Raw genomic sequence first — 15,264 nt, forward strand, 5'->3', positions numbered from 1 at the left:
CAGAAAGTGAAGAAGAACTAAGCCTCTTGATGAAAGTGAAAGCGGAGAGTGAAAAAATTGGCTTAAAACCCAACATTCGGGAAAGTAAAATCATGGCATCCGGTCCCATCACTTCATGGCAAGTAGATGGGGAAACAGTGGAAACAGTGACAGACTTCATTTTAGGGGGCTCCAAAATCACTGCAGATGGTGACTAAAGCCATGAAATAAAAGACGCTTGCTCCTTGGAAGAAAAGCTATGACCAACCTAGACAGCATATTAAAAAGCAGACATTAATTTGCCAACAAAGATATGTCTAGTCAAAGTGATGGTTTTTCCAGTAGTCATGTATGGATGTGAGAGTTGGACTATAAAGAAAGCTGAGCACTGAAGAATTGATGCTTTTGAAGTGTGGTGTTGGAGAAGACTCTTGAGAGTTCCTTGGACTGCAAGGAGATCCAACCAGTCCCTCCTAAAGGAGATCAATCCTGGGTGTTCATTGGAAGGACTGATGCAAAAGCTGAAACTCCAATATTTTGGCCACCTGATGCAAACAGCTGACTCATTAGAAAAGACCCTGATGCTGGGAAAGATTGAAAAGGAGAAGGGGACGACAGAGGATGAGATGGTTGGGTGGCGTTACCAACTTGATGGACATGAGTTTGAATAAGCTCTGGGAGTTGGTGATGGACAGAGAGGCCTGTGTGCTGCAGTCCACGGGGTCGCAAAGGGATGCACGACTGAGCGACTTGAACTGAACTGGAATGTAACCTAGAGCTGACATAATGCTACCTGTTGTGGAGATGTCACAGGTGAGCTCTAAACTCAGGCTGTTCAGTGACTCCCAGTGCTGTAGGGAGGGTTCGATACCACTTGGAGGTCTTCATCCCTGGAGTGGGCTCTGCAGCCCCTGTGTCAGGCTTCCATGTGGCACAGTGGCAATTATGTGGTTTGATTCTGAGAACTAGCCAAAGCTTCTAGGTAAGTGATTGGGTTAGCGGTAATCTGAAAAAGTCTCCACAGTAAATCTGGGAGGGAGCATCCTCACCCATGACTGGGAAAAGTATTTTTTCCCCATGCTGAGCAGTAAATCCTTGTATTGTTTTTCTTTCAAGTCTGTTTTACACATAGTGGTATGTAACTGTTAATGCTGCACTCCTAATTTATTCCTCCCTCTCCCTCCCCATTGTCCCCTTTCGTAATCATAAATTTGTTTTCTATGTCTATGAGTCTGTTTCTTGTATAAATAATTCATTTGTATCATTTCTAATTCCACATGTTAAGTCATAAATAGTATTTATCTGTCCCTGTCTTACTTCACTTAGTATGATAATCTCTAGGTCCATCATGTTGCTGCAGATGGTATTATTTTATTCTCCTTTACGGTTGAGAAATATTCCATTATGTATACATTGACTATAAACTTTACCCATTCACCTGTCAATGGACACTTAGGTTGCTTCCACGTCTTTGCTCTTGTAATTATTTCTGCTCTGAACATAGGGGTGCATATATCTTTTTGAATTACAGTTTTTTCAGATATATGCCCAGGAGTGGGATTGCTAGATCATTCAGTTCAGTTCAGTTCAGTTCAGTCGCTCAGTCGTGTCTGACTGCAACCCCATGAACCGCAGCACGCCAGGCCTCCCTGTCCATCACCAACTCCCAGAGTCCACCCAAACCATGTCCATCGAGTTGGTGATGCCATCCAACCATCTCATCCTCTGTTGTCCCCTTCTCCTCCTGCCCTCAATCGTTCCCAGCATCAGGGTCTTTTCAAATGAGTCAGCTCTTCGCATCAGGTGGCCAAAGTATATTGGATACTCTTATTTTAGCTTTTTAAGGAAACTCCATACAGTTTTTTGTAGTGGCTACAGTAATTTACATTCTCATCAACAGTGTACAGGGGTCCCTTTCTCCACACTCTCTCCAGTATTTATTGTTTGTAGACTTTTTGATGAACACCATTCTGATTGGGTTAGATGATATCTCACTGTAGTTTTGATTTGCATTTCTCTAATAATTAGCAGTGTTGAGCATTTTTTCATGGCCATCTGTCTGTCTTCTTTGGAGAAATGTCTATTCAGTTATTCTGTACTTTTTTATTTTCTTTAAATTTATTTATTTTAATTGGAGGCTAATTACAATATTGTAGTGGTTTTTGCCATACATTGACATGAATCAGCCATGGGTGTACATATGTCCCCATTCTGAGACCCCCTCCCACCTTCCTCCCCACCCCATCCTTCTGGGTCATCCCAGTGCACCAGCCCCGAGCACCCTGTCTCATGCATCGAACTTGGACTGGTGATCTGTTTCACATATGATAATATACATGTTTCAATGCTATTCTCTCAAATCATCCCACCCTCGCCTTCTCCCACAGAGTCCAAAAGACTGTTCTATACATCTGTGTCTCTTTTGCTGTCTCACATACAGGGTTATCGTTATCATCTTTCTAAATTCCATATATATGCGTTAGTATACTGTATTGGTGTTTTTCTTTCTGGCTTACTTCAGTCTGTATAATGGGCTCCAGTTTCATCCACCTCATTACTGATTCAAATGTATTGTTTTTAATGGCTGAGTAATATTCCATTGTGTATATGTACCACAGCTTTCTTATTCATTCGTCTACTGATGGACATATAGTTTGCTTCCATGTCCTGGCTATTATAAACAGTGCTGCAATGAACATTGGGGTACATGTGTCTCTTTCAATTCTGGTTTCCTTGGTGTGTATGCCCAGCAGTGGGATTGCTGGGTCCTATGGCAGTTCTATTTCCAGTTTTTTAAGGAATCTCCAAACTGTTCTCCATAGTGGCTGTACTAGTTTGCATTCCCATCAACAGTGTAAGAGGGTTCCCTTTACTCCACACCCTCTCCAGCATTTATTGCTTGTAAACTTTTGGATAGTAGCCATTCTGACTGGCATGAGATGGTACCTCATTGTGGTTTTGATTTGAATTTCTCTGATAATGAGTGATGTTGAGCATCTTTTCATGTGTTTGTTAGCCATCTGTATGTCTTCTTTGGAGAAATGTCTGTTTAGTTCTTTGGCCCATTTTTTGATTGGGTCGTTTATTTTTCTGGAATTGAGCTGCAGGAGTTGCTTGTATATTTTTGAGATTAATTTTGTCAGTTGCTTCATTTGCTATTATTTTCTCCCATTCTGAAGGCTGTCTTTTCACCTTGCTTATAGTTTCCTTCATTGTGCAAAAGCTTTTAAGTTTGATTAGGTCCCATTTGTTTAGTTTTGCTTTTATTTCCAATATTCTGGAAGGTGTGTCATACAGGATCCTGCTGTGATTTATGTCAGAGAGTGTTTTGCCTATGTTCTCCTCTAGGAGTTTTATAGTTTCTGGGCTTACGTTTATATCTTTAATCCATTTTGAGTTTATTTTTGTGTATGGTGTTAGAAAGTGTTCTAGTTTCATTCTTTTTCAAGTGGTTGACCAGTTTTCCCAGCACCACTTGTTTAAGAGATTGTCTTTTCTCCATTGTATTTTCTTGCCTCCTTTGTCAAAGATAAGGTGTCCATAGGTGCGTGGATTTATCTCTGGGCTTTCTATTTTGTTTCACTGATCTATATTTCTATCTTTGTGCCAGTACCATACTCTCTTGATGACTGTAGCTTTGTAGTACAGCCTGAAGTCAGGCAGGTTGATTCCTCCAGTTCCATTCTTCTTTCTCAAGATTGCTTTGGCTATTCGAGGTTTCTTGTGTTTCCATACAAACTGAAATTATTTGCGCTAGCTCTGTGAAAAATACCGTTGTTAGCTTGATAGGGATTGCATTGAATCTATAGATTGCTTTGGATAGTATACTCATTTTCATTATATTGATTCTTCCAACCCATGAGCATGGTATATTTCTCCATCTATTTGTGTCCTCTTTGATTTCCTTCATCAGTATTTTAGTTTTCTATATATAGGTGTTTTGTTTCTTTAGGTAGATATATTCCTAAGTATTTTATTCTTTTCAGTGCAATGGTGAATGGAATTGTTTCCTTAATTTCTCTGTTTTCTCATTGTTAGTGTATAGGAATGCAAGGGATTTCTGTGTTGATTTTATATCCTGCAACTTTACTATATTCATTGATTAGCTCTAGTAATTTTCTGGTGGAGTCTTTAGGGTTTTCTATGTAGAGGATCATGTCATATGCAAACAGTGAGAGTTTTATGTCTTCTTTTCCAATCTGGATTCCTTTTATTTCTTTTTCTGCTCTGATTGCTGTGGTCAACACTTCCAAAACTATGTTGAACAGTAGTGGTGAGAATGGGCACCCTTGTCGTGTTCCTGACTTAAATGCTTTCAATTTTTCACCATAGAGGATAGTGTTTGCTGTGGGTTTGTCATATACAGCTTTTATTGTGTTGTGGTATGTTCCTTCTATTCCTGCTTTCTGGAGGTTTTTTTTTTTTATCATAAATGGACGTTGAATTTTGTCAAAGGCTTTCTCTTCATCTATTGAGATAATCATATGGTTTTTAATCTTTCAATTTGTTAATGTGGTGTATTATGTTGATTGAATTGTGGATATTGAAGAATCCTTGCATTCCTGGGATAAAACCCACTTCGTCATGATGTATGATCTTTTTAATATGTTGTTGGAGTCTGTTTGCTAGATTTTTGTTAAGGATTTTTGCATCTATGTTCATCAGTGATATTGGCCTGTAGTTTTTTGTTTTTGTTTTTTTTTTGTGTGTGGCATCTTTGTCTGGTTTTGGAATTAGGGTGATGGTGGCCTCATAGAATGAGTATGGAAGTTTACCTTCCTCTGCAATTTTCTGGAAGAGTTTGAGCTAGCTCTTTATATTTTTGGTAAATTCAGCTGTGAAGCCATCTGGTCCTGGGCTTTTGTTTGCTGGAAGATTTCTGATTACAGTTTTAATTTCTGTGCTTTTGATGGGTCTGTTACTGGTCAGGGCATAGACTTGGATTACCATGATATTGAATGGTTTGCCTTGGAAATGAACAGAGATCATCCTGTCGTTTTTGAGATTGCATCCAAGTACTGCATTTTGGACTCTTAACAAAAGACTATGATGGCTACTCCATTTCTTCTAAGGGATTCCTGCCCACAGTAGTAGATATAATGGTCATCTGAGTTAAATTCACCCATTCCAGTCCATCTTAGTTCACTGATTCCTAGAATGTTGATGTTCACTCTTGTCATCTCCTGTTTGACCACTTCCAATTTGCTTTGATTCATGGACCTAACATTCCAGGTTCCTATGCAATATTGCTCTTTACATCATCGAACCCTGCTTCCATCACCAGTCCCATCCACAACTGGGTGTTGTTTTTGCTTTGGCTCCATCCCTTCATTCTTTCTGGAGTTATTTCTCCACTGATCTCCAGTACCATATTGAGCACCTACTGACCTGGGGAGTTCATCTTTCAGTATCCTATCTTTTTGCCCTTTCATACTGTTCATGGGGTTCTCAAGGCAAGAATACTGAAGTGGTTTGCCATTCCCTTCTCCAGTGGACCACATTCTGTCAGACCACCTGACCTGCCTCTTGAGAAACCTGTATGCAGGTCGGGAAGCAACAGTTAGAACTGGACATGGAACAGCAGACTGGTTCCAAATAGGAAAAGGAGTACATCAAGGCTGTATATTGTCACCCTGCTTATTTAACTTATATGCAGAGTACATCATGAGAAACACTGGGCTGGAGGAAGCACAGGCTGGAATCAAGATTGCCAGGAGAAATATCAATAACCTCAGATATGTAGATGACACCACCCTTATGGCAGAAAGTGAAGAAGAACTGAAGAGCCTCTTGATGAAAGTGAAAGAGGAGAGTGAAAAAGTTGGCTTGAAGCTCCACACTCAGAAAACTAAGATCATGGCATCCGGTCCCATCACTTTATGGCAAATAGATGGGGAAACAGTGGTAACAGTGGCTGACTTTATTTTTCTGGGCTCCCAAATCACTGAAGATGGTGATTGCAGCATGAAATTAAAAGACGCCTACTCCTTGGAAGGAAAGTTATCACTAACCTAGACAGCATATGAAAAAGCAGAGACATTACTTTGCCAACAAAGGTCTGTCTAGTCAAGGCTATAGTTTTTCCAGTGGTCATGTATGGATGTGAGAGTTGGATTATAAAGAAAGCTGAGCACCAAAGAATTGATGCTTTTGAACTGTGGTGTTGGAGAAGACTCTTGAGAGTCCGTTGGGCTGCAAGGAGATCCAACCAGTCCATCCTAAAGGAGAACAGTCCTGGGTGTTCATTGGAAGGACTGATGTTGAAGCTGAAATTCCAATACTTTGACCACCTAATGCGAAGAGCTGACTCATCTGAAAAGACCCTGATGCTGGGAAAGATTGAGGGCATGAGAAGTGGACGACAGAGGATGAGATGGTTGGATGGTATCACCGACTTGATGGACATGGGTTTGGGTGAACTCCAGGAGTTGGTGATGGACAGGGAGGCCTGGTGTGCTGTGGTTCATGGGGTCGCAAAGAGTCGGACATGACTGAGCGACTGAACTGAACTGATGGGTCTGTTAAAATTTTCTATTTCTTCCTGGTTGTTTTGGAAAGTTGTACTTTTTTAAGGATTTGTCCATTTCTTCCAAGTTGCCCATTTTATTGGCATATAGTTGCTGATAGTAGTCTCTTATGATCCTTTGTATTTCTGTGTTGTCTGTTGTGATTTTTCCATTTTCATTTCTAATTTTGTTGATTTGATTCTTCTCCCTTTGTTTCTTGATGAGTCTGGCTAATGGTTTGCCAATTTTATTCATCTTCTCAAAGAACCAGCTTTTAGCTTTGTTGATTTTTGCTATGGTCTCTTTTCTTTTGCATTTATTTCTGCCCTAATTTTTAAAATTTCTTTCCTTCTACTAACCCTGGGGTTCTTCATCTCTTCCTTTTCTAGTTACTTTAGGTGTAGAGTTAGGTTATTTATTTGACTTTTTTCTTGTTTCTTGAGGTAAGCCTGTATTGCTATGAACCTTCCCCTTAGCACTGCTTTTACAGTGTCCCATAGGTTTTAGGTTGTTTTCATTTTCATTTGTTTCTATGCATATTTTGATCTGTATATTTTTTCACTGGGTTGTTGTTGAGCTATTTGTGTATTTTGGAATTGAAGTCCTTGTCTGTCACATTGTTTGCAGGTATTTTCTCCCAGTGTGTAGGTTATGTTTTCATTTTGTTTTTGGTTTCCTTTGCTGTGCAGAAGTTTATAAGCTTAATTAGGTCCCATTTGCTTTTATTTCATCTTGGGAGACTGAAGAAGATGTTATATTAGAAAATGTTTGGCCTATGTTCTGTTTTAGTTTTATGGTACAATTTTGAGCTTATTTTCATATATAGCATGAGGGATGGAAAAGTATTTGAAAGCTAATGAATGCTTGTGTTCTTTGGATGTTGTTTTAATGTCAATAGTGTTTTTGTTTTGCCTTTTCTGTCCATTTAGACAGCTGGCTTGCCTCTCAACTCTGTTTTTTCCCTTCTGCTCCCCACTCCCTTGTCATTTCTCTTCCTTTGCTGCCATGGATGGTGATGGAAGAATTTATATTCGGAACTGACATGGTGGCATCCTGTCTGGGGGCTTTGAGAACTGGAAACCAATTTTCACTAAAGTTAAGAACCAGCTGGAGATTCAGAATCTATGGAAAGCCTGGGATCACTCTGGCATGTGAACTAGATTATAACAAGAATGCCTCATATTTGTCTAAGATGTTAATTTTCAATGCATTTTTAGGAATAGTTCCTTATCTTTGTAACAACGTAAGGGCAGTGTACAGTTCGCCTCCTGGAAGTTTGCAGTCACTGTTTAGCAGATTCAAGGAACTAAAATCTTGTTAAGGAACTTGTGGCTTATTACTTATTTAAAATCAGTGGTGGTATTTTACGCTAGGGGGAAGCATTTTGTAGAACTTCATATAAGACTGAATACTTTTTTTTTTAAAAAGGAGAACTGTTTTATTAATATGGTCTTTTACTCAAATTTAAAATGATTTTATTTATTGAATAGTTAACATAGTCACATCATTTCAAATTCAAAATATATGAAAGGGTTTATAAATGAAGAGATTCTCCCTGTCTATGTGGACTTAACTTTGGGGGAAATTTCTAACTTTTAAAAGTGGAGAGAATAATATAAAGAACCCATGTCCCTGCCAGCTGGCTTCAGCCTGGCTTCATCTTGATCCCTGTCCCTACTGGATCTTTCCCGGATGATGGACTGACCTTAAAACAAGCTGAGGACCTGTCTTTTGCAGCTGCTAGAACATAGGAAAACACTGCCTTTTATCACATATCTCTTTGGGGGCCTTTTAATTAAGAACTTTTGTCCTACCACTGATGCCTGTGAGATTTTATTTTAAGCCACACATAGTATCTGTTCTTCCATAGCAACTTTCCTTTCTACAAAATATCTTTTTTTCTCCGTCTTTACAACAAGAACTTTGTAGGGCTGTCCCGTAATTCCACCAAGGTTTCTGCTTCTGATAGATGGCCCAGTTGGCTCATCTCAGAAAACCTCCCCAAGACACTTTGGAAAAGGAGCGGGAGGCGAGGCGTGTAGGGGAAGGCAGTTTTGAGTCCCCTCAAGCTGAGGACTGGGTTTGGGTCTGTTGTGTCGCTCAGAGCCCCTGCTGAGTTCCCTGCTGCGTCGGATGCCACAGCTGGAGACTCTGGAGATCGTGAAGTTGGTGAACTGCCCCGAGACCTTCACCCCAGACATGAGGTGCATCATGGGCGAGTCTCCCTCGGTGCGGGGCTACTTCGTCCTGGTGGGAATGAACTCTGCAGGCCTTTCGTTTGGTGGAGGAGCTGGAAAGTAAGTCCTTCCCACTCCCACTCGGCTTGCTTGGCTTCCTCCTTTCTTCTTGTTCACATGGTCTGTGATGTACTTAGTCCAGCACATTCGTAGTAAGTGGGCGACTCGTGTCTGCAGAGAGCTGTCCCCTTAAAGGTACTCGCCCCCGTTCCAGGCACGTCACTGTACAGAATGTGTTTGGAATGCCTCCTTTGGAGTTAGCCTTGGATTTAGACAGGCATCTTCTTTACCTGTTTCCAAATTCCCTGGTACACTCTGATAACAGGTACAGATGATTTTATGCACAATATTTATCCTTAGTGATGGTAAATACACATACCTGGTTACCACAGATGCAGAACATTTCTCAAGGACACATAGCAAGAGTACAGAAAATGTCTGTTTATTCATTTACAAACTTAGTAACATGAAAAGAAAACCTTAATTGAAATCTGGCTTGACAGAAACAGAGTGCACAAAGTTAATGCCGCATTCACGGAGGCAGAAACGCTCGGTCGCCCTGGGTGCCTGTCATCCCCAGGGTGCGGGAGAAAGATCCGTTTACTAAAGGGCCTTGCACAGCTGCAGGACCACATGCTGACAGGGATGGGAAAGGGCTGAGCTGAACCGCACATTTACAAACGCAAAGAATGAGTTGTAGCTGTTACACCAGTCACAATGGCGTTTTCATACATCCCAGGGGTTGACTAGAGAGTAGCGTTAGCTGTGCTGCTGGAAAACCCTTCACTGGAATGAGCTGCAGAAGCTTTCGACCCCACACCCACCTGCTGAAGGTCCTTCTTCCATTTCCGTCCACCGTGTGACGCTCTGGAGTGTAAGGCACTAGAACCTGGCCGGGTGGAGGAGGGCCCCAAGCCCCAGTTCCTGGTGTGCAAAGGGAATCCTGGAATCAATCTGTTGAAACAGGTGCTAAAAGTATCCCCTCCATGACTTATAATTTCTGTCCTTGAGAGACAGAAAAATGAGAAGGGAGGAAGTCTGCAAAGGATAAAAACAGGTGTATCTAAATATGAGAAAAATGACCCATGAAGAAATGCATTTCTCCAAGGGTTTTGCTCAGAGAAGTCAAGAATCATATTATACAAGGAACAACTCTGGTGTTTAATGGACAAAGAGAAGGCAAAGACATACAAAAATACTCAGTCTTCTTAAAAAATAGTGTATCTGTAGTGGTGAGGGGCTGCAGACGCCAGCCCCAGAGTGACAATGAAGGAGCCTTACAGCTAACTCAGCACCGTAATGTGGAGGGTAGAGTGGCAGGGGCATGGGGCACGCACTCACAGGGGAGCCCTAGCCCCTCAGGACTCACTGCCCGGCCTGGTCACCTGTCGTCTCTCCCCTACTCAGCTGTGCTTGAGGCCACATGCCTGCAGGAGGAAGAGTCCTCGCTCAGGAGGAACTTCCTCTGTATGGTGTTGAGAAAATGCTGCTCACATCAAGGTTTCTGAGCGATGAGGGAAGGTGTGCAGAAAGAAAAGGAAATAGTAGGTTATACTTGAGTATTCAACACTGTTGACCAGATCTCCTTATTGGATACTAAAGACAATCCTCACTGACTACACTGGCCAAGAGGCAACAAAGAGACACAAAAAGGACCTTGTAGTTAATGCCTGAAAGCCAGCTGATATAGTGGTTTTAGAGGCTGAAATCAAGGGGGGGTCATTTCTTCAGTGACGCAAAATCACTTTTCAGAAGCACCTGTCACTCCAGCCACACACGTGGTGGGGGACAGGATTAACATCTCCAATGCATGCAAAGGTAGGGGAAATAAGCAAGCTGAAGAGTTATTCTTCATGTTTCGTTACTTTCGTGGAAGCAACAGCCTAGGAAAGAAGAGATGCAGCTAAAACTCCTGGTCTGTACAAGGAGGTAGAGTCCAAGGACCACATGCCTCCTGAGGAGAATCAAGTGGAAGTGACTTGGTGCTGCCCCAGTAGAAATGGGAACTCTGGGCCCAAGGTGAGACTGGGGTTAATCGCTGGGCTACATGGCATAGCGTGCATTTGGGGGTACAGGGACCCCCCCAGAAGAGCACCTGAATGTGGTGGGAACTGTTCGGCTCTGTCTCCTGGAGCATGTCCCGCCCATGCAGTGCTGTGTGACCAAAACACAGGCTAAGGGACGTCAAACGGGCTACCCAGGCAGGCAGGTTTCTTGTCTCTTTGTGTGTGTGAAAACCTTCTCAATTAGAGCTTTTATTACAGACAAGAAATCTCCAATGTCAATCACATCACCATGGGACTTACACGTGGTACAAGTAACTAGGGGGCTTATCTCGAGGGAGGAGGAGACCCCTGGTAGACTTGCAACCTGGATTTTCCATCTGTTTGAAGCCAACACACTTTGTATTTCTAGGTTCAAAAGGATTCAACTGAATATGCTGAGAAGATTGTGGACCCCTTCTCGCAAGACAAATCATTTCAGGGAAGAAAGTTCATCCATCTAAAACAGAGTCCAGCCACCCCTTCAACAAACCCTCGAGTCTCCAGAAGAAAGAGATGAGTTGTCACAGGCCGAGTGCCCAAGTCAAGGAAGTGATACAGAAGTGAGGATGTTTTGATTGTCAACTATGCCTGAGGCAGGAAGGAGTCACTCTCTTCAGTTGAGGACCAAAGAGAGAAACCTACCGGATTCATATTGCCTACTTCAGTGAAACAAACGAGACTTCCAGGATGAATGTAAAGTGCCAGAAGGTAAATATGTAAGTTTCAGGGCACTCAAAAAAATAAGTGATGCCCCTAGAATCTTAATATCTTGTACTGTACACATAAATCTAGAATTTCTTTTGGATTCAGTCCCAAACAATTTTTCATTTATAAAGCCAACTTCGCAGTGGCACTGAGCAAGGGATACCTTTAGTTCTACGTCAGTCTCCATCTTCCTGGGTCGGTCAGCTCTCTGCTGGCAACGCCTGCATTGGCGAGGGCTCGTGTCCTGCTCCCTCAAGTTCCAAGGCTGCTGTTCTGTGCTCTCCAGCTGGCAGCACCCCTCCTCTTTGCCTGGAAGCAGCATCTCCCAACTCGTTAAATATACACTTACATCAAAATGCCAAACCCCCAACAGATTTCTAATCACATACTCCCTCATTAAAACAGTGAAGACCTTGTAAGAAGATGGACACTGAAGTCAGTGATGAAGTGGGTAAACAGAGATCCCAGAGAAATGCCAGAGTAGGCAGAGATCTGAGAAGTTTAAGCTTCTCTAATAACATGAAAGGATCATCTTGAATATACTTACAGACCTGTCAGGACTAATGCAGCCAAGACACCAAAGGCTACAGTTCAAGTCTCTAGCAGCAATTTGTCTGCAACGGGAAATGACGTGTGGGGATGGATATCACAGTCCAGGAGATCTTTAGCAAACACAGGCAATGCTTAAAGCGTGCAGGGCCCTCTCACCCCAGTCACTTTCTATTCCAGAAGATGTGGAGAGGTGGCTGGAAAGAGAAGATGGAAGCAGACCTCGGGCTCAGGTAATGTACTCCCCACACTGGGATCAGACAGGGCACCTCCGGGTGGCTCTGTCTCTCCTCTGTGGGGGAAGCCAGACCTGGGGTCCCAGGGGCCCCCGCCCACTCAGTATGGCCCCAGGCTCACTCCCTCAACCAGGGTGCCAGCCTGCCTCCCCTGCCCTGCTCTAAAGGGGGATAAGGTCCGCTGAGCCAGTGGCTCCCGTGGCAGGGGTACAGGAGGCTGACCTGAAAGTCACGTGTGCTTGGAGAAGAGGAGCGTCAAGGTGGGATGGCGGAACTGTGAGCAGCTGGAAGAAAAGCAGCCCTGTTTCTAGAAGACTCAGCATCGCTGAGCTGTACTTTGAGGTCAGACTCTGTCAGGTGGGAAAAGCAACCCAGAAGGCAAACTGGCCTTTCTCTTCAAACAGTGTGGCTTACTTGTCTATTCAGCCAAACCAACCAACCAAAACCCCCCTCACTGTAGAGGTTAGCAAGAGATGAAGAAGCTTACAAGATGAAGAGACTTGCCCAACAGTCTGATAACCGAGTCAGTGGGGAGGCCCAGGAGGGTGAACTGTTCACCTCTGCCAACCCCCAGGTATCGTCCCCACGATGCCTCTCTCATCAGCGAGGCAGGTGGTCATCCTCCCGACAGAGGGCTCAGGGGGCCAACCCGGAGCACACGGGAGCGGGAGGAGGCCCTGCCTGCTGAGAGGCGTAAGCCGCTCCACAGACGGCGGCCCAGAACTCACAAGCTCTTCCACGGAAAGCGCCCCACAGAGATGGACACTTAGCCTGCAGCCTGCCTTGCTTCAAGACACCGCACGTGCAGTCAGGCTGTCAGCACAACCTGCCTCACAGGGAGTCTGCGCCTGCCCTCTGCCCCTGGGGACCTGAGAGGCGGAGTGGCCGCGACCAGCCCAGGAGATGGGAGACGCAGGGGCGGAGGAGATGGAGGGAGAGAGGAGGGAGCAAAGGGAGAGTGAAAAGCGGAGAGTCCACCAGGAGCGAAGAGCTGGGAGGCCACGCTTAACTCAGGAAGAGGGAGGGGTCAGGGGGAGGAGCAAAGCCCGGAGACGATGAGGCCGCCCGGCCTCACTTCCCGTGCAAGTCACTTAGCTCCACTTCCTCCTTCCGGCGCTTATGGGCGAGGAGGGAGGGGACCGGGTAGAGCTTGGCCTTGGCCTGGAACCGGTGTCCCGCAATGTCGATCTCATATTCCCCCCGGTTGATGAAATCCGCTGTCACCACCTGCTCCTCCCCCGTGTCCTCGGAGAAGTTGTGCACGAAGCCCAGACACACGTGGCGCTCCAGGGTGTAGCCGTAGGCGCTGCTGGTGGTCTTGCCCACGTACTGCCCGTTCCGGTAAATGGGCTCCCCCCACCACGGCCAGAGGTCCAGGTCTGTGTCGTGGTCGTCCAGGATGAACATGGTGAGGCGCTTGTACACGCCGTTCTGCCTCTGCTGTAGCAGCGCGTCGCGCCCGATGAAATCCACGCCCTAGGAAAGAGAGGCGGCGCTCAGCCGGTCAGGACCCTGGTGGTCCGCCCTCCGCCCCTCCCCCCTGCAAGCTCGGGAGAACGCGGCTTCCCACTGTGCGGAAAACTGCGTTCCCAACACCAGACACCTTCAGAGGATCCTTGTAACAGCACAGGTACATACACATCGTTCTGTTTTATAAACTCATTTCAATCAGAAGACGACCACACAGAACAAAACAGACAGAAAAATCTACGCTTAAAAGTGCTTGTTCGAACTATTTTAGAAAAGCAATGTTTTTATATAATCTCAACGAAAAGTCCATTTATATCAGTATGTGTATATAAATATTTATGCATATGTACAAAAAAGCAGAATAAAGTAAATTTTTTTGAACTTTTCCTTTTATATTGGAATATAGCCAATTAATATATTGGAATATTATTATATTCCAATTATTAGCCAATTAATTGGGATATAGCCAATTGCAGTCTCTTGGACTGCAAGATCAAACCAGTGCATCCTAAACGAAATCAGTCCTGAATATTCATTGAAGGACTGATGCTGAAGTTCCAATACTTTGGCCACCTGATGCGAAGAACTGACTCACTGCAAAAGACCCTGATGCTGAGAGAGGGATTGGGGGCAGGAGGAGAAGGGGACGAGAGAGGATGAGATGGCTGGATGGCATCACTGACTCGATGGACATGAGTCTGAGTAAACTCTGGGTGCTGGTGATGGACAGGGAGGCATGGTGTGCTGTAGTCTGTGGGGTCGCAAAGAGTCGGACACGACTGAGCGACTGGACTGGACTGAACTGAGAGCCAGTTAACAACGTTGTGATAGTTCCAGGTGAACAGCGAAGGGACGCAACCATATATACATATCCATATATAGATCCATATATGTATCCATCCCCCAAACTCCCCCACCAGGCTGCCACACAAAACTGAGCAGAGTGCCCGGGGCTGTACAGTAAGTCCTTGTTTGTTATCTGTTTTAAATATAGCAGTGTGTTCTGTCCATCCCAAACTCCCCAACTATCCCTTCCCCTCATTCTTCCCTAAAACAAACTTAACAGTGATTGTCTTGGAAAAAAAATGAGTGATTTTAATTCTGTTTTTTCTTATTTTCCAAACTGAGTATTCTTTACTTTTATATCAGAGAAAAATACTTACCTAATCACTCAAAAAGAGCAGCAGAGATCTACTGTGTTGTCTGGCAGAGGATGACTGCTAAGAGATTTTGTTCAATGAAAAAAGGTGTGTGTCGTGTCCAAGCACCACGATCAGGAAAGCAGTGGGGGGAGAGCCCTCTGTGCACCCTGCACGGACGCTAAAGGAGACAGGGCACTGGCGCCTCTGGGCAAGCTGCCAGGAGGGCTGGGTGGGCTCAGAGGGGGAAGACTGCTTATCCTCTAAAATGCTGACTTAAAAAAGCATTTTCATGTATTAATTTTGAAACGAGAAAAATTAGGAAGTTGAATGTGACTCATTTGTACACGTTTGTGGCAGGTTAATGAATCGCCATAACCAACTCTGAAAGACCGCCC

At 44.1% G+C, this 15,264-nt stretch overlaps 1 protein-coding gene across 4 annotated transcripts in view; it reads right to left on the bottom strand.

The window, feature by feature from the left end:
* Positions 1-9,143: 9,143 nt before the first annotated feature.
* The window catches only part of PDPR (pyruvate dehydrogenase phosphatase regulatory subunit), a 41,045-nt gene continuing 34,924 nt past the window's right edge, over positions 9,144-15,264 (bottom strand). For 3 of the 4 annotated variants that reach the window (XM_061137711.1, XM_061137715.1, XM_061137718.1), the window contains one exon: positions 9,144-13,733. In XM_061137711.1, coding sequence (XP_060993694.1) covers positions 13,329-13,733 — 405 coding nt within the window. In that variant the 3' untranslated portion in view covers positions 9,144-13,328. The remainder of the gene's footprint in view (positions 13,734-15,264) is intronic. The other variant, XR_009692079.1, reaches the window with a different exon arrangement.

Source organism: Dama dama, chromosome 4, assembly GCF_033118175.1.
Source record: "Dama dama isolate Ldn47 chromosome 4, ASM3311817v1, whole genome shotgun sequence".
Classification (NCBI taxonomy): Eukaryota; Metazoa; Chordata; class Mammalia; order Artiodactyla; family Cervidae; genus Dama; species Dama dama.